Genomic DNA, 19,787 nt, shown 5'->3' on the forward strand with positions numbered 1-19,787 from the left:
AAGCTTCCAGGAGATGCAGTAATACTGTCTGCAAGGTAGCTGTGTCTCCTAAAATTAGTAAGATGATGTCAAAATGCACTCTGAGATCCACATCTTAGTGTAGCAGTTTGATGGCAGAGATAGAGATAACAGCCTGCTCTTACGATACGTTGATAAGCAACACCTACACATATCACTTCTTGTGACATGCCTGTGCCATCAAGACTAGGTTTGGTTTCATTGTGGTAGGGAATAGCAGCTAGACTATGGGTTTTGAAGTCATTTTTTGTTTTAGTATGAAAGTATATGGTGTTGGAAATGCTAAATTTCATGATTTACCTAGAAATCAGGGTAGCGAAAAACAAAGCACACTAAAAAGTGCTCTTCAATCAAAATTGTAGTTACTGCTTTGTCATTATTTTCTGTCCTTGAAAAAGCAGATGGAGTTCCAGTGCTGAGCATGTTTTCATTGAGGAGTTTCTGCTATAATGTTCTTTCCAGGTTCTCCAATCTTGTATTTAGTAACATTAAGTGGAGAAACCAAAACATTGCAAGATATTTCACATACAAAATGCTCAAGCACTTTAAGGCAGTTAGGAAAGATGTACCTCTTTTGAAAACATGACCTTTAGCAAAAATGTTCTTCACAGTAAAAGAGTTTTATAGTCTTATAACTTTAAATTACCATTTCAAGTACCATTTTTAAGACTCGGAGTACATAATGATATAAAAATCAATTATTTTCTGAAGCCATTTCATGTATTTTAAATATCACTGATGATTGTTACTGGGTTAAAAGCAAAACAACGTGTGATGGAGATGCCCTTTTAAAAGCATAATAAGAGTATGCCACTTAAAAATAGAAACAGACTTCTTGGAACAGATTACATCATCTTTAGAGGTATTGCTTGTAGAATATGGTTGCTTCCAGACATTAATGCTTGCCCTTGAGAAATGGTTCATCATCTGTTCAGTTATTTTTAAGAAAGAGGAGTTTGAGGTGAGAGTCAGAAAAATGGCTGTAAAGTACAATAAAATTAAGTGCTAGACTACAGATACAATGTAGTTTTTTAACAACTTTGTTTCATATAACCTTGCTGAAATCCAAAAAAGGTAGATTTGGGTTATTTGTACATTTTCAGACTTGTATTTTTTTTGTGAAAAGGTAGGCAGACACATCCTAAAAATTTCTTTTCGCTTAAAGAGCAGAATATAAAATGTTTCCACAGAGTACAGTGAATATTCTAAAAAAAATTGGTGATTTAAATCAGTAGTCTTAACTTCTATTTAATAATTGGTTTTGGTCCTAGTATTAAAAAGTCTCTCTCAAACATGGTGGGATAAAAATTAAGCTCCAAGAATTTTCTCATGTCTAATAATTATAGAAATGTGTAAATATTAAATTTAATATTGGATTTAAAAAAAAATTCTAGAAACAACTGAACACTATTTTCTGAAACATTATGCTGAAAATGGGAAAGAAAAGATGATTGCCTAGACAATTTCTGTTGCTCAAATGAAAACTCAAACCCTGCAAGTTGGTCTATGTGGGCAAAGCCCGTTACCCATGAGGATCATTTTGTGAAATCAGAACCTAAATGAAGTGTAAAAAATATGACCAGAGTAGGTTGTGAAAAGAGAAATGAGATTTGGAAAATTCCCTCAGCCTTAATAATCTGAAAAGTCTAGGAGGATAGCTAAAGGAATATTTTTTAAAAATAAATGAAATACAGATGTGACTGAACTAAGAGAATTCTGCAGAAGCGAAGAATAAACAGGAAGGGGAATACAGCTGTTGGGGAAAACACTGTTTACACAAGAGAACCAAGTTTTTCTATGGTCACCACTGCCCAGGAATTCTTTTTATACTTTCCTAAAATGCTTGGGCACATGCATAATGTAGTCCATCTGCTTTACTTCATAAGGCCTTTGCTGTTCAGTTGTATGTTGCATAGGCTCTGAATGATTAAAAAGATGCTATGTTTGATTTCTCTCCTTCACATAATGAAATCAAATTAGATAGGATTAAAAAAAACCCAGCAAACAAAAGGTACTGTTCTAACCAAAAAAATGGCAAATATACCACCATCTCTGATTCAGAGTTCTGCCTTGAACCCTGCTTAGATTTCAAATGTTTTGTCTGTAATAGCACACTGTGAAGTCTGAAGAGCACCACAAAAAGATTTGGGTTTTTTTTATAAATTTGTACTCTTTCAGAGTTTGTATCTTGACAAAATATAATTAAATTGTTTTGAGGGAAACAATGAATGCTTATTGATATATTAAATGCCAACCAGGAATAGCAATAACAATGCATGGGATTATGTACAACAGCCTTTGTGTTACAAGTGAATAATAATTTTTAGTGGGTGCCATTTTGTATTTCATGCTGAAAGGTTAAATAGAAAATGAAACACAAATCCTCAACTTACAGGACTTCTACTCCTGCATTAGCCCCATGAACACAGTGGCTTTGCACTCAGGACAGTGAGAGCATCTGGAGACTGAATATTAAAGGAACTTGGTAATCATGTTGATTTTGTTAAAGGTATCTTTCTTAAACTGTTGGTGTCATATCTAGCTAGGATTTGCAACGTGTGTCAGTGCCATTCCCTGGCAGTTTGTACATCTGTTCATCCCACTGCCCTTTGCAGTGGCTAAGGGGATCATGCAGGCCAGCTCACTGTTTTCGGTGCTTTCAATGGAGATATTGTTACTGCGCCTGAATTTGAGCTTTTCAAGTCCCTTTACCACTCCTTCCATCTGCCTGCTCAGAGGGGACACAGATTCAATAACAATCTTGCTCAAGCCTTGAAGAATTTCATTGGGATGCAAAGAAGTTAAAAATCTGAATTATGTTTTTTCACTATGAGGACACTGTACCTAAAGGAGTCAAGAAGAGCTCCAAATTACCTGCATTATCTGAGATAAAGTGGACTGTATAATTACAATTGAACACAGTCATGGGCATAGTAGACATGTTAGTTTTATGCTATATTACAATTTTCTTTACATCACCTCTCTGGTCTTTCAGTGTTCAAAAGCAGTAATTACCTATCTCAGTTTCCTGCAGGGGCTGACTAATTGCTGCCCACTTGCTGGCATTTCCCCCTGTACCATTTGTGGCAACCATCCTTTGCTCTCAGGTTCTCTAGTATGATTAACACAATTGAGTTTTGATAGCTCAGCAATTCTCAGCACTTTTAAATCTAAATCCAGGTTATGCCTGCTTTAGAGCTGTATGTGGCCTTTCAAACCTGAAAGATCATGTTATTTCTGGTTTTGCCATTTATCTTGGTTGGCCTGCTTCTTGCTACAAATCTTTGCAATAATTTTTATTGACTCATAGACTTTGATCATACTAGTAAAATGTGGCTCTTTGTTTTCAAACTACAGTTAGTTATTTGCACCTATGCAAAGAACTGTTGGATTTTTATCAACTCTCTTATAGTCATTTCAGGAGAGGAGAGTTCAGGAGTTCTAAGTTTTCAGGACCAAATTCTCCCCTAAAGAGGATGTGTGTCCATGCATGAAAATATGCACCTGTTTGCAGATCAGGAGGGATTACACTGTGGTGGTGATGACTCATGTCTGCAGACTGACAGATGCATGCTCCCTACTAGAACTACATTTGGGCTTCGTAATGTAAAAGTCTATCCCCAAACTCTGAAATAATGCTGTCTAGATGAATGTCACTCTGTATTCAATTTAAGAGTCTGCTGATCATGAGTATTTTCTTTGTATGTCCTTGCTTCAAGGTCCCTGTTAGCGTCAACAAGTGTTTTTTGGTCTTTTTTCCTTTCAGCCTAGTAAACCACTCGTTGTGGGTTGGACTAATACTGAAACTTGTTACCAACAGAAAGCTGAGGCATGTATTTAAAAGGCTTCTTAAAGTAGAAAAAAGCAGATGTTTTAACAAGGCTAGAAGCTATATTTTTATTGCCTTCCTTTCATTTAAATTGTCATTTCATGTTTGTTCCCTTTTAAAAATAATTTGCATATTGATCCAAGATGTAAAAATTAATACAATGGCTGTGAGGAAGCCATCCATATTAATAGCTTCAGGAGCTATGGTGTGTTCTCTGCTCATGATAATCTGAGAGTAGCCGGGAGATGAAAGCTCTGAGAAGTGGAGCTGCTTTCATACAGTTTATTCCTGTAATGACCTTGTGTGAATGAGTTGGGAGAGGCTGTGTGCACTCCAGCTCTCAGCTGTCACATATCTCACTGCATTAAAACTCTCTCCTTTGATACAGTTTGAAGTTAAACATATTGACGATAAGTAGTTTGCATTTATACTGAATAAAATAGGAGGAGAGGCCTCGTGCAGCCAGCAGTAGTGTCAGCTGGGATGCTGCTGCTGGCTATATCCCTTTATTTCCCCCTGAACCTTTCTTGGGAACACAAGCTACAGCTTTTTGGATCAAAGCTGCTGAGGCCAGGTTCTATCCTGCATAAAGTGTGGACACATTCTTTTGAAGTTGATTTATTTCTGCTCAAGCAGGAGATAGAGAAGTTGCTTGGCAACATGTAAGGAGTATGGGGCTATGTATTTGAAGAGTGGGGGAAGATTTTTGGAAAGGAAAAGCCAGGAGTATGTATGACCTGTTTTCTGGGAAAGATGTATTGCTACGCAGAGATGCTGCTTTTCTGAAAGGGGATGCCTAGATGAAGCTGAACTCTGTGCAGAACTCTGTGTAAACACTCACTGCGTTTTGAGCATAGCATCTGTCTATTTAGCTTAAAAATGCATTTTCCCAAACTTAAATTCAAGTAAACCACTCTTAATTTGAAATAAGTCTTGTGTAAACATGCTTAGCATCTGTTTAATTCAAAATTGTTGTTAAAACAGCTTAGTTAACCTGCAGAAAACTAACATATCTCCTCAATTTCTTGAGCGGTGAGCTCAAAAGCTCTTGAATGTTTTAAAATGGGGTGACTCAGGAATGGTTTTTTGCTTTGCCTGAATTTTTATGTTGTGATGTGATCATAATTTCAATAATGACCCTTGAGTGCGGTTCTGAAAAATTGAAGAGTGTTGTTGCTTTCATCTTCTTAAATTTGACAGACTTTCCTTCATTTTGCAGTAATTAGTGGTTGGAATTACAGAAGTGGTCCACATCATGTATTTGAGAATCAGTTCCATGCTGTATTTTATAGAAGTTTTTATTAAGCTGATGTATTTTGTTTTCTGTGACTATTTCTTTTTATATTTTGTTGTAATTGTTTTATTTTAAGCAATTGGATTCACATTCTGGGTCTGCATTGTGTGCTCTGTTCGTGAAAACTGTTGTGAGGCTTCAAGCTAAAGACTTTGTTGTCTGGTTTTTGACTGGATGAACTTGCTGGATTGTGGATGTAATTTTGATGAGGGCTGTGTCCAGCTGCTGGATAAGTGGAAAGGATTCTGCAGAGGTGTTGCTCTCCCCAAATGACACACTTTGTCTGCCTCCACTTGGCCGTGCTAGAGGGGTAAAAATCAGGAAGGAGGAGGAAAATACCGCCTTAATTCCTGGTAATTCCTTAGAAAAAAACTTCAGAGGTTTTCTGTTGCTGTTGGGCTGTACCTTTCAACCTGTGGTGTTTGGGGTTTTTTTCCTATGAGGGGACTAAATTACTTTTTAATAATGGAGAAGGAAGTATATTTCTATTGCTTCAGGGCAGCTGTTCAGAATGTTGTTATTTAGTACAGAGCACTGTATCACTTGCCACAAATAGTTTTCATGTCTCAGGGAAATCTAATTTGGATGTAACAAAACTTTTGCAAAGAGGTGTTTGGATCCATGTCTTTGCACTACTATAGTATTGACAGTAGGGAAGAAAATATGTCAAATTTGCATCAAAAAAGGTTAAAGCAGGCAAGGAATAAAACACATTCTCTTGAGACATCTATAATTAGAACATCCTGTTAATTGAACAGCAAGACAACTTTTTTCATATAAATTTAGAGTACATGTAGTTGGGCCTGTTCTGATGAAATAACTAACCCAGAAGCACAGCTATTTCAACAATATTTATTTTTAGCAAACTACCCTCTAAAAAATAGAGGAAAAAAATTAGTTAGATATAGATTTTCCTACAGGTTTCACGTAGACAATAGCACTGTTTAGTATTCCAGCCCCCACCTAAATACCATGAGTAAATGTTTCACTTGGCAGACAGCGCTCTGGGACTTGACTGAAAAGAGGAGATTTGTGGTGGATACTGAAAAATAAGCTTGGACTGTCCAGGTGAATCCTGGTATATGTAGACTTTTACAGGGGGGTACAAAATTTTTTGGAAGGACTGAGATCTGGTCTTCTCTCTATACTGCAGTCATAATTGTAGAAATGTTGGAGCATCTGAAAATTGCCTCCACCCCTTCTCCAGGTGAAACTATGTGAATGTAAAGCTTACATTCTGTCATACAGTTATTGTATGTGAAGCATTTCCATGTGATTTCTATTAATTAAGCATGTTTGGGCATAGGCAGTACCTGAATGCACTCTGGCACCTCTAACAGTTACAAAATTGTGTAACTCATGATTTTGAATTTTTGCAGTAGAAAATCTGCAGTTACATAGGTGTTACATTGGAAAAGCTCATTTGAAGTATCTGTGCTGCATTAGGCCACAGAACAGAGAGTCTTTCTGGCATAAAATGGTGCTGCGCTGGTCTGAATCCAGCAGAGCAAACTCTCCAACTCCCCTTAACCTGTGAATGTCCCTCAGGGTTACATTATTCTTCAGACAAAAATCCACTGTATGTGCATCATCTTTCTTCATTGGTGTCCAATGGTAGCAGCTAGGGAGCTGCATAAAGCAAATTCACAGTGGTGTTTTCTCTGAGTACTGTGACCAGTGGAGACATCACAGGACCTAGGGTTTGTTCTGTAAAATTGTCCAGTTGCCTTTTGAACCAATATAAATTCTGGCCATCCCCAGTGCATGGCTGTGATCAAAGACCTGCCCTGCAGAGACAGATGTTGTGTAAAGAGCCCCTTGCCTTGCGTTGTGTTCAAATGGCTGGTTCAGTATAATGCCCTCTGGTTCCCATGTTGGCTGAAGTCTCATCTTTTACAAGTTTTGTATGTGTGGTATGATGACCTTCCATCATACTCCTCCTTACTCATTTTTTTTTCTGGCCTGGAAAACCCTAATCTATCATTCTTTTTACAGAAACTAATTTACATATTTGGTCAGGTATTTTGTTGTTGCCTGCCTTTTTTTCCCCCATTGCTAAGCCTGAACTGATTGTGTTTGCAGATAAACGTGCCTTTGGTTTGAAGTAAAATACAGAGTGAGAAGTCATGTCCCTGTATAATATTTATGGAATCACATGCATAAAGTGTGAGGAGGTTCTCATTTTTCCCCATCCTTGAAGAGACACAAGAGAGTTGAAAAAGGTACATTATAAAACAGCAGGAATAAACACAAGGCTGGAAAGGAAGTGAGACAGTAGGAAAAAAAAGGAGAGAAAGGAGTAAGATAAATGTCTACGTGTTTACATAAAGGAGAGAGGGAGAGCTATTCAATTTCTGTGATAGCCATCACTGAATATGTCAGAAGATGGCACAACCAGCCTTTGTTTTTTGGAGCGGAAAAAAGGAAGCATATTCAAGCCAGCCATAACCTTATATCCTCACAGGGTTCAGAGAATTGCTCACATCTGCTCACTGTCAGTGGTTGTGAAGTAAGCAGTTCTGGCCATGGCTTACTCATTACTACCAGGCTGGAGTTGTGTAGTGTGTGAGCCAACAGGCTGAAGGCATTAAAATTTTTACAGGCAAATACAGAAAAACTGAAGAGGGAAATGTGGCATAAATGTGACACAAAGACCAAATTTCATATACTGCCAAAAAAAAAAAATCCACAGAGAAGTCATGGTGCATATCCATGGCCTGATGTTTTGCTAGGTATTTGTATATCTTCTAGAAAAAAATCCTTTGTTGGGATTTAAAAATAATAGTAGTTAATTCAGTGTACCTAACAACATATTTTCTTACCTTAGATTGTTCTACTGCTGTTAAAGTAAAAAAATGCAGCAAAGCTCATTAAGCACATTGCTCTTTAACATGGCATTCTCCTTGACCCAGACCATAGACATGGATTTCAAACAGGAAGAAAAACACATGCTTCTAACCCAAAGCAATGAGAGGATAATAACAGAGCTAGAAATTAGGGCAAAGTTACATAGGCAGGAGAAAATGAAAGCACAAGGCTCTGTGGTTAAAGAAGAGAACAGAGAATGGTAGTTGTACTTCATCTGTGATACATTTGTACCCTGAGCACAATGGTCTCACCTTCAGTGACTGGAGATACACTGTTTTGTTGTTTGTATGTTTGAAGTTCTAGATTAAAGAGTTCTTTTGTGTATTTAATCACAGTTTCATCTCTTTTATATATTTATTTCTTTTCTCCCAGCAGCAAAGTGCTAATTGCAGCTTTACAACTACAGTTGAAAGCTTTTTGCTGCAAGAGTGTTTGTGAAGGTCTTATGTAAAGATGTAGCTTAGCTGTTAGCCAGTGGTGTCTCTTGGTGCAGTGTGAGCAAGCACGGATCACATTCCACGTCTCTGGATTAAAAACCTGGAGAGAAGAGTATCAAAAAGTGTAAAATGTAATACAGGGACTAGGGGAAGCTACTTAGATGAGGTGTTTCTAAATCAATCTGTCTCATTTAACAAAGACAAGATGAAAAAGTGGTTGGACCACGGTACATACATAAGCTGCTGAGGCTCCTCAGTCTGTTCATAAGGAGTTCATCAAGAATCACGGTGTGGAAGCTTATACTGAATGAATTAAAAGGGTAAATAAGCACACATTCAAACACAATTATTAGCAATAAAGGAAATATTTTTCTGGACATCATTTAGGTTAGGGTTTATCAAACAGAGCTTCAGACATGTGCTATGTAGATATCTACACCTAAATTGATCAACAAGAATTTCCTGTAGAGTGGAGAGAAACAGGGTAATGTGAAGTGAACTCTAGGTGTCGGTTGTTTGTGTTTGCTAGATCTCCATCCACTAACACAGGCCACAAGGTAACAAGGTGAATGTCAAGGCCTGAGCTAGGCACACCTAGCATACCTTTGTGGAAGGCATGCCTGAGGGTAAGGCAGGAGTAGTATTTTGTGATGTTCATCTGCTGATTTGTACTGCCTGTAACGTCTCTGGTGAAATACATAGCAACTGTCTAGCAAGGCTTTTCTGGAAAACCTGTGGAGCTTCCCAAAGCTGTATTAGGTATGAATGACCAAGGTGTGTACTCTGGGACAAATTCTGGTAAAAACTGAGCAAAAATAGTAATGACAATTTTGAAGAGTCATAATGGCTCTCCTCAAGAACTGCCATGGACCATGTCCTATTAGGACATTTGAAAATCACAAAATTGGAGAAAATATGATACACTTTTTGGTGCTTCCTGGAGTTTAACATTTTGTCATCCACAGATACCAAATTTCTCTAATGAAATGTTTTTAACATACTAAAAAGTAAATTAATATAAATTGTAAAAAATGTTTGAATGACAAAGTTTGCATGAGAGCTTCTGGGTTTGGAAGAATAACATTTTGGTTATAATGTGACTTTTTTAGTATTTTTAATCTCTATTTTTCTTCATTGTAGCATAAGGAGAGCAAAATACATGTTTAATTCATGGAGATTTGATGGTTCTGACTAGAATCAGTCAAAAATGTCCGTATTAAATGAAAGAACCTTTTAATCAGCTTACACTGACTTTATGGTCATTCTGTTTGTTGATAGTTTATGTTTCATATTGAGTTGCCAGGCAGAGAAACATGATCTGGTCCCAGTACATACAGTGAAATGCAGCTACTGTTACACTCATCCATGTTAAGCTGAATTTGTCTATATGCTGTTATGGAGAAATATAGCATTGCTTCTGCCTTTTTCCTTTTTTTTCCCTTAATTTTCTTTAGCACTCTTCTTCTGTTGCTTACACTGAATTCCAGAACTGTCATGAGCAATTAAATCTAAAATCTCTGAGTAATTATGGAAGGTAATTTTCTAGTAGGTATTTGCAATTACTTCAGTTGGCATTGATTTCATTGGATTATGTTGGATATCGCTGTGTTTTAGTGGAATCTTTTATTTTTTTCTCACCATGAACGTTTCAGCCATTAGAAAAAAGCCATTAGCTTAAGAGTATTTGTGTTGTCTTTTATCTTGTGATAGACTTGCCTTGTTCAAGTCTGTATATAATGAGAGATTTCTACCACTTCAGGACATCAGAAAGTTGTATCATCTTCCTTTCCAGAATCTTTCTCTCTTGCAGTGCAACTGACCTAATACATCTTTAATTCAGCTTTCACTTACCTGCTGTCTTTCCACATGAATTTGCCAATATATTTAAGCTACCTCACAACAGGACATAACATTTTTGACAGCTGTTTCAGTGTTATTTGCTTGTACTGCTGTAGCAACTGGGTATCTGAGTCATAGGCAGCAGCTCCACTCCACTAGTTTTGCATAGGAAAAGAAGGCAGGAGTCTGTACAGCAGGTGTGCCTGCAGTTTTTCCTTTCCTCTCCTCACACAGGCATAACTGCTTTTACAAAGCTGACATACCAGTTCTTTTATGGCAGAAAGGCAGACAGTACTTTCCATAGAATCATAGAATGGTTTGGGTTGGAAGGGATCTTAAAGATCATCTAGTTCCAGCCCCTTTGTCATGGGCAGGGACACCTACCATAGAAGGTGTTTGGTTGTTTCCAGAGTGAGACTGATAGGCATGCAATGGTAATTAAGTCCTTTATATGATTTGCAACATGACTACAAATTTCCTTAATCAAGCTTAATAGAATGAGGTGCATAGGGCTTTTGCACAAGCACAGAAAATTATCATTAAGTCCAAAATGGCAGATTTAAGAAATGTATTACTGGAACTTGTTCTGCTCTAAAATTATCTTAATTCAAATTTCAAGAATAGTTTAATTTCTTGAACAAATGTGATGTACATCTGCTCAGCTTCAGACTTAAAGATATAATTTGGATCTGTTTATACTGTCCAAGTAGTTTTCCCTTTTAGCTAGACATGGCTCACTTAAAAAACTCCATCTCCTAAAATTAATTTCTACCAGTGTTTCTCATGAGATCATAAATGAAGATTTTAATAACCAGGGTAGAAGCAGACGAACAGAAGTATGCCCACTCTTCTTGAACCATTGTTTTTATGTGTTACTCTTAAAAAATGATGGAGCGGAGATTAATGAATGCAGTAAATGCTATTCCAACCCAAGGGAACATTTGAGTCAAAGTATAGTCTGCTAAATGCAGAATATATCAAAGCACACGGAAATCAGGTGTCATACTGCGCAAGGCATTGGAATTCCTTACATTGTACGTGGAAAAGTTTAGTTACAGGCATTATTTTGCATAAAACATTACCTTTTCTGTTCTCTGACTGCACATTATCAATCTTGAATTTAAAAGAAAAGGAAACATAAACCGGTAAGTACTTAGTTGTGCTCATGTGAAAGTGTAATGGGTGCTCCTTATCAAAACACCACTCAAGCTATGAAATTACTAGAGTTTGTGGGAACTGAGGGTCTAGTTCCTTGTGTTTTCTGTGCCATATGCAGAAATGCTGTAAGTTGTGCTCTATGGTAAATACTCGGTCCTCAAACTACAGTTTGATTTCATTTTCATGTAGTCTTTACAGCGATCAGGTATGTCAGAAGGTGCTGTACTTATTTAACACAAAGATTTGCACTGATTCCATCTGCTGGTAGAGTTTACCAAAAGCCCCGAACAGGAAGGTTTGCTATATTCCAGGCATTTTTCCCTCTTGATTTACTTACCTCCTCCTTCCAGCCTATACACACACTGTGCATGCTTTTCAGATCGAGTAAGTGAGAGGTTGGGTGTCAAATTAGACTAAAAGCATCTGTTTCTCCTTCTATGCTGGAAATGCTGAGACAAAAATATACTGTATGTAAAGTGAGTTAGTGCATTTATCCGACATAATTTTGGAGATGATGCTTCACTAGTTGAATTGTCCCTGAAATTAGTCTACTACTGAAAACAAATTTTGCATTTTATAGGAGACTAAAAGAAAGTAGTAACACATGTAGACAACATATAAAGACTCCTTGAAAGCACATGACAAATCTGTAGTTTAGTAACTGAACATGTTGAATAGAGTTTTTTAACTGGGTCTGAGCATTATTTTTTTTTTTAATGTTAGCATGCTTGAAGATTAGAATTTTTCTGTTCAAATAAGGATTTCCAGCATACCTGCTGAAAAGTAGCTCTGTGGAGAAGGACCTGGGGGTACTGGTGGACAACAAGCTGTCCATGAGCCAGCGGTGCCCTTGTGGCCAAGAAGGCCAGTGGTATTCTGGCATTCACTAAGATGAGCATTGCCAGCAGGTCGAGGGAGATGGTCCTGCGTGTCTACTCTGCCCTAGTGAGGCCACACCTGGAGTGCTGTGTCCAATTCTGGGCTCCTCGGTGAAAAAGAGACAAGGAACTGCTGGACTGGGTCCAGTGGAGGGTGACAAAGATGATTTAGGGACTGGAGCATCTCTCTTATGGGGAAAGGCTGAGGGATCTGGGCCTGTTCAGATTCTGGAAGAGAAGACTGAGAAAGAGACATTGACAAGGTCCTATCTGAAGAGAGAGTGCCAAAAGGATGGACCAGGCTCTTCTCAGTGGTGCCAAGCAACAGGACAAAAGGCAACAGGCAGAAACTGATGCACAGGAAGTTCCACCTGAACATGAGGAAGAACTGTGCAGGTGACCACGCTATGGAACAGATTGTCCAGAGAGGCTGTGGAGTCTCCATCACTGGAGATATCAAGAAGTGTCTGGACACACTCCTGTACCATGTGGTCTGGGATGGCCCTGTTTGAGCAGAGACGTTGAACCAGAGGACCCACTGTGATCCCTTCCAACCTGATCCATTTTGTGATAGTTTAAGAAACTCTGTTAGCAAATATTTGCCCTTAGAGTCAAGCATTCTAGAATCTGACTTTTGAGCCCCCAGGATTTAGGGTTGTAGCATTTCGTTATTTACTTATATATTTCAGTCCTTTGAAATTATTTCAGGTTTATCTGGCATCTTGTAGTTTATCAAGCTGTTGATTGAATAAGATACTGCTTTCCAAATTTATGTTTTCTGTGTGCTCTCTGTGAATATTGTACTTAGGTGTTTGCATTGGGAAATTAAAAGCAGGTTGTTCTAGGTTGCTGCTTAGAAAAAGACAGAGTAATAATCTTTTTTATGTCAAGAGTACCGTAAGATTTTCTCGTATAGTGTAAATCTCATATCTAGCACCTTTAATTTCAGATGCTTAGAAGCTTGTTTGTCATCAAATAATTCAAGTTGTGTTTGGATCAGGGCAGTTCTCCTAGGGCCAGGAAAATCCTGACAGTTTTCAGACCAGGAATTTCGAGAACTTTTATATGTTCAGCTTTAATAAACATAAATATATGAATAAAAATTTGCAGGACTGAGACCACAGTGGGGTCCTGTTTCTCATGTCTTAAAGAGTAATTGCAGAGAAAGGAGAAGATTAGTATCTATTACATGAGCTTTCCCTAGAGTAGAAAACCAAAGGTTCATTCTGATGACTTGTGTGGTATTAAGTAGATTGTGTAAGCACTTTGTGAGCACTAAGCTTTTACACCTAATTCCTGAAGCCAACAAGTAATCTTAAAAGATGTCTAATAATAATTTCAATTGAAAATTCATTTATTGGCACAGATAAAAAGCAAAAGGTCATGCTGATGTAGCGTGTGGTGTTCTTTCTTGGTTATCCTGCACTGCTGCTGAAAAAAGGAGAATGCTTCTGCTCAATAAACTTTCAATATATCAAAAAACCTAAAAGCATCCTTAATTTAATAGTTTTCATAGTATCACATCTTTCCTGGTTGGCAAGAGAAATGTGTAGCATTTGATAACGCAGCATTAAGTATCTTGAATCATCCATAGGAACATGATAAAAATAAGGGGTTGTGTTCCACATTGTGTTGTAGATCAACTCTTTCTTTTTATGAATGTTTTAGCTTTTAAAAGAGACACTAATTACATGTTCAGTGAAGATAAATGCCAACCTTGTTCTTTGCTAAATGTCCCTGAAGAATGTATGCAGGAAGACCGCAACTCAAACTTTACAGGTGCTTTTGTTCTATCGATTTTTTTCTCCTTTCTTAAAGAGTTGGAGTAGGAATTCATAATTATATTTAGTAGTACTTCTTTTCTTTTAACTTGTGGCTCACCATCTCTGATAGGTGGTGAACTAATATTCTTTGCTTACTTGGACTTTCAGTCTACAAAGCCACAGCTCTTCTTACTGTGCTTTCACCAGTGCTGTGATATAACGAGTAGGAAAGGGATTCTGATCTCAGCTGTACCATTGTAAAATATAGTTATATATGTGACACATTTACATCACTAGAATTTCTCTGGATTTTCATGGCTGTAACTGAGATTCGTTTTTTCAAAGCCCTCCAACATCTCTTACTTAATTCCCTACCCATCGCAGCGATTCTTTATGGCAAAAGGTGTGCATAACCCCGTATTTGGATTTCGGTTATAAGTTCCTTTTTGCACAGGCCCATGATTTTCTTCACAACTCTCCTTTTCACACTCAAGTTGTAACTGTGCTCTCAGGCACTTAAAGCTAAAGCAAACAGAGGACTTGAGGACCTAACACAGGACAAATGTCTTTATCCAGCACTGGATAAAGCTTCTACATTCCTCCTGCCGCTGCTCCTATCTTCTTCCGTTGCTGCTCAATTTTGGAGGTGTTTTGACTATGTGCTGTTTTGACTAGGCAGCTGTGCTTTTCACAAAGTACTATACTTCATAGTAGATATCTTGGCAGTAGCTATTCCTTGCTTTTTATGTCATAGCTTAGCATTTGTCATGCTTGCCTAAGAAGTGGAAGCTATTGGGGCAATTTCCTCTTTCCTGAGGAAATTCAAATCTGTCTCTACCTCACTAAAACATCTCCTAACTACCTAAGAAGTCTTCTATCTTCTGGAGACCCCTTTTTTTTTTTTGAACTCTTCAACATGCAAAGATGACAAGCAAGACAACATCAGTGAGATGTTTTACTCACGTGGTTAGAGCACTGGATCCAGTCAGAAGTTTCAGTTGTAGTTATTATTACCAGAGCTCAAGATTTGTTCATTGATTGCTTGGTGTAATATGTGGAGTTGTCTTGGAAGACTTCCTCTTCTGGATGAATGCAGTAACCACAAAGCTATTTTGTAAAGGTAGAGTAGCTTTGCTCTTTACTACAATAAGAAAAAGTGTTCGAGTTTTTTTTCTTTGGCATCATCCTTTTCTGTTATTAAAATCTCACGTGTAAGATTCTGCATTTATGAGAGATTTTGAGTTGTGGTAGTTTCTTCCTTATGAACAGATTAGGCTGATGTGCAGTATTGCTTATGCAGAGCTGATCTGATCAGTGAAATAAAGTTGCCATGGGTCCAGCAATCCAAGAGTCCCACAATTTGTATGAGTAGGTTATCTGGTGAATTTGTGATGCAGATCTTTGGCTGTTTTCCTGCCTGATTGGAGGTCTTGTATACTCTGGGTTTGGGAAAATAAGATTAGAAGTACAGTAACCATAACGTTTCAGATTGCATTATGAGATGTATGTATTTGTTCTTACTGCACAAGGAGCTTGCTGCAAAGTTCCAGATTCACTTCTGAAGATCAGGAGCATACATGTTTGTCAAATCTCTGATTGAGTTTGCATATTCTGGACAAAATGAGTTTACTCTTGGAATTAGGCCACAAAAGGAAAGAAATGTATAATTTACTACAGTAGTTTGTTTTCACGGTAAAACATTTCATTTTTTGGGTAAATATTTTAACTGTGAAAGAGTAATAGGACATTCATGATGTTTTGTGGTTGGAGTGTTTCCCATTTCATTGGAAGAAAACTATAACAAAACGTGTTTACAGAATTTAAACAAATTTCTTTCATTAATATAGTATTTGGGTAGTGTGCAAAGCTGTCACAAAAATGGGAATTCCTGGGTATGAAATGCCCACATCAACCTTCTACCATGATACAAAATCATGTCAATGTTGTTGTCAAGCATATACAGTTTGTGGAACAGGGTGTTATACATGTACTTAAGGTACATTTTTATGTACTTAACAGGTGGTAGAAAAATAGTTTGAAAAACAAAAACTTTTTGAAACTGAAATTGTTAATTGGTAGGAAAAAGGGACTTGATATTTTTCCAATAGCAATAAACAGGAAAGGTGCTCCCATTTTAGAAGGAAAACTTTAATGAGTGAAATTTTTGTAGCAGATCAAAGATATTGAAGTGCTATATCATTGCAGATAAGACTTTAAAGTTTGTCAGCATGATTTGTCTCTTACTATAGGTACATGGAAATGTCTCTGACTGTGCACCTGTATATTATGTAGTAAACTTTTAGCTACAAATTTGTTGGTTGGCCTTTGAATTTGTCATTCTTGAAAGAGATACCAATATAAGTATGTTTTCCAATTGTTTTCAGTATATATTTTATACTAATATCCATCGTACAAACAGGGGTTAGAAAACAAAAATTCTTCACTGAATATATCACAAAAAGCAGTAACAGAGACGATAGGAAGAGTACCATTTATCAGCCTGTTTTATCTTAATTTCAGTGTGATTGATGAAAATATAAATTGCAATTGAGTCTGTTCAGTTGTCCGATTTTCCTAGATGTTGTATTAGTTTGCTCTTTCATTAAAAATGGAGGAAAAAAACACTACATAAACAATTGTCCCTTTGTTTGAAGGTTCAAGCACAAGTGCGACATGCAAAACTCAACTTTGACAAACTGAAGACTGATGTCTGTCAAAAAGTGGATCTTTTGGGAGCGAGCAGATGCAACCTCCTTTCTCATGTGTTAACAACATATCAGGTATCCAAGGAAAATGTTGACCTCTGAAAGAATGTTTTCCTGCTAATGTGGTTTTTTAAGAGGTTACCATGGCAATAGTCAACTGTAAGAATATGTAACTAGCATTGGAGGGAAGATGTGAAATTTGCACTGAAAACAGATTTGTTTTAACATTGGCGCTGAAATTTTACCCTGCCTTACAGACAACACTGCTTCATTTTTGGGAAAAAACTTCACACACAATGGCAGCCATCCATGAAAGTTTCAAAGGTTATCAGCCATATGAATTCACTATGTTAAAGGTAAGAAATATATAGATATATATGTTTGCCCAGTGATAACCGGTAAGAGATCAGACAAGGATGTAGAAAGCACATGTTGATATTCTTCCCATGTATTTTCTGACACTTTTAAGTTTTCTGTTTAATGTCCGTCTAACTAGTAGGATCAAAAATTGTATGTCTAGTGCAGTGACTAAGGAATATTTCAAAGGAAGACATTATTAAAGGCTGTGGGATTGTGTTGGATTATTCATCTAGTAGAATTAGGGATTTATGTTGCTCTCCAAAATCTCAGGAGTGAATTAATACTAACTATGTTGCCTTTGCATTTGTTTTTCACACTCTTTAAGAACACCTTTTTTGGACTGAATATGAGTAAGTGGATGCTCAGGGCTCCCCCATCTGTACTCACTTTTTAACCCTTTACTGGGAAATACTGTTTTGTAGTCTAGTGGTATTTGCTGATCCTTTGTAAACTTTCAGTATGGTATATGTGCAATATCTGACTGAAGCCTGAGTTCAGAGTTTTGCCAACTATCTAAAAATAAACACTAAGCTTTGTGTGTTTTCCTGGTCATGTTTTCCTTGCATATGAAGCTGCTCTTTGTGTTGCAATTTGAGACCCAGTAGAGGAATGGGAGAACAGTGAAAAATTTCATGAACCTACCAATTATCCTCATAGGCCTTTTTGTCCTGTAGTTATTTTGGGCAGTGCAGTAACTACTTGATTGGCTACTATTTGCATGGGAGAAAAATTGTGTGTGTGACAGAGGTCTGATAGAAGGGTTGCCACGGGTAGGAGAGTGAGGAATGAACAGCATGCGCAAAGCCACTCTTTGCTTGGAGAGACAACCCAGTTTGACAATGATTTCAAGTCACAGCCTCAATCCATGAAATCCTTGTGCATTTGTCAAATGGAAGTTGGGCTGCATTATGCCTTAGAGCCTGTGGCTCCCCCTGAGCTCCTGGAAAAGAAGCACCTGAAGGTATAAGGTGTAATTCACCCCAGACTACCAAACTTGTCTGTACATTACTATGCCATATTTAAAGATGTTTTCTAGAATGTGGGATGGGACAGAGCAGTTTCTAAACTGTGCATAAAGAGCTTGTGGAGACTGTTACTTCTGCAGCTTGAAACATCACAGCAGACCAAACAAATTTCAGGCTCAATCTTTTCGTGACTGAGGAGGTTTATAAACTGTTTCATCTTACCCAGCCTCTGAAGAATCCTGTCTTGCAGGAGAAATCCTCATTTGCTATGAAGTTAACATAACTGTAAGCCTCTTTCTTTCATAGTCTGCATCACGGAAGATGGGTTTTAGTCAGAGTTTACAGTCAGATTTTAGCAGGAGACAGTTGGGCATAGCTATCTTGATATTGCTAGTAATTGTCTTCAGACTCACCAGTTAAACTCCAAACCAGGGAAGAAAGTGTCCCCTTTACTTTCCCCCTCCGTGGGCTTAGCTTGGCCAGAGTTCTGCTCAGGAGCCTGGGCACCATGCTTGTGGGCTCTTCACTTACCTTCCTGATGTTAAAAGGTTTCTGAGGATGTTTTTGTCTTTGCTTTGATCCAAAACAATTTCAGTCTAATTTGTGTAGGTAGCCTGTATTGTTGCTAGGTAGGTATTCTTCATGCTCTTTTGTATCTAAAAATTTGAACAACACATAGGATGTTTCAAGACACATAGTAACATTTGGACACCTTGGAGAGAAACTTGGAGAGAAAATGCACCTGTTTTGGTGTACCCTTGTGATGGAGGATGAGAGATATTTGGGGATGCTTTGTACTTCTTGAACTTCCTTGTGTGAAACATTTCACTATGATTTAAATTTGCAATTAGATTGGGAATCTATGATAAAGAAATACCATCTATATTGAACCCACACTTGTAACAAGTACTCCCTTGAAGCAAAAAGTAAATGTAAAAATGGTTATGAATATTGTAGGATTGTTTAGGATGCATCCTAACTTTGTTATGAGAATCTTAACCCATTATATTGCTCATCTCCTACACTGAAAAGATGTGATTTCCTGGTTTTGCACTGATATGTATACTGATAAATGATGCCAATCAGGAGATAGTTTAAAACTGTAGGATTTCATGTAATTCTGTGCTTTCAGAAAACAGCTGCTTGGGAATAAGACTGTGTTACTGGCTTTTAGTATCAGGGTTTTTTTCTTTCAGTCTCTAGAGTTATTTTCTATACCAAAGTTTTCTCCATGATCTCTTGTCCCCCAGCTATTAGTTTCTGAACATTAAATGTTTACTAAGATGATTAAATCAAAATTTGGTGATTGCATCGGGTGAGATTGTGTTGCCTAAGAGAATAGATGTCTGCTGCTACTTCAGATGCATTACTAGGCTAAGTGAGCTCTGCTTGTCACTTCTGAAGGGTGTGGTGAGTCCCAGCTCACCTCTGCTAAACCTGGGTGTGGAATAAAAATAGATGATTATGGTTAGGGAACTGATCCCTACCATTCATGTCATATGTTCATGCCAGAGTGGCTATATATTAAAAAGGAACTGGAAACTAATTTTACATTGAGATTATGTGGTATTTTTTTTAATCAGCTGTAGCTGATCTAAGGTAGTGTAGTTTCTGATGGAGAAACTTTCGGTTGAAAACTGTACCTAATGAAGATGCCATGTCTGTTGTTGACT

At 37.5% G+C, this 19,787-nt stretch overlaps 1 protein-coding gene across 4 annotated transcripts in view; it reads left to right on the forward strand.

Moving 5' to 3' along the window:
- Positions 1-19,787, forward strand: part of ICA1 (islet cell autoantigen 1) — a 68,802-nt gene that overhangs the window by 26,845 nt on the left and 22,170 nt on the right. For all 4 annotated transcript variants that reach the window (XM_042043374.1, XM_042043375.1, XM_042043376.1 and 1 more), the window contains exons 8-9: positions 16,739-16,864; positions 17,047-17,145. In XM_042043374.1, the coding sequence (XP_041899308.1) occupies positions 16,739-16,864; positions 17,047-17,145 (225 nt within the window). The remainder of the gene's footprint in view (positions 1-16,738; positions 16,865-17,046; positions 17,146-19,787) is intronic.

This window comes from Corvus kubaryi, unplaced genomic scaffold (genome assembly GCF_017639235.1).
Source record: "Corvus kubaryi isolate FWS band 111438036 unplaced genomic scaffold, C.kubaryi_AGA036_p1.0 37398, whole genome shotgun sequence".
Lineage (NCBI taxonomy): Eukaryota > Metazoa > Chordata > Aves > Passeriformes > Corvidae > Corvus > Corvus kubaryi.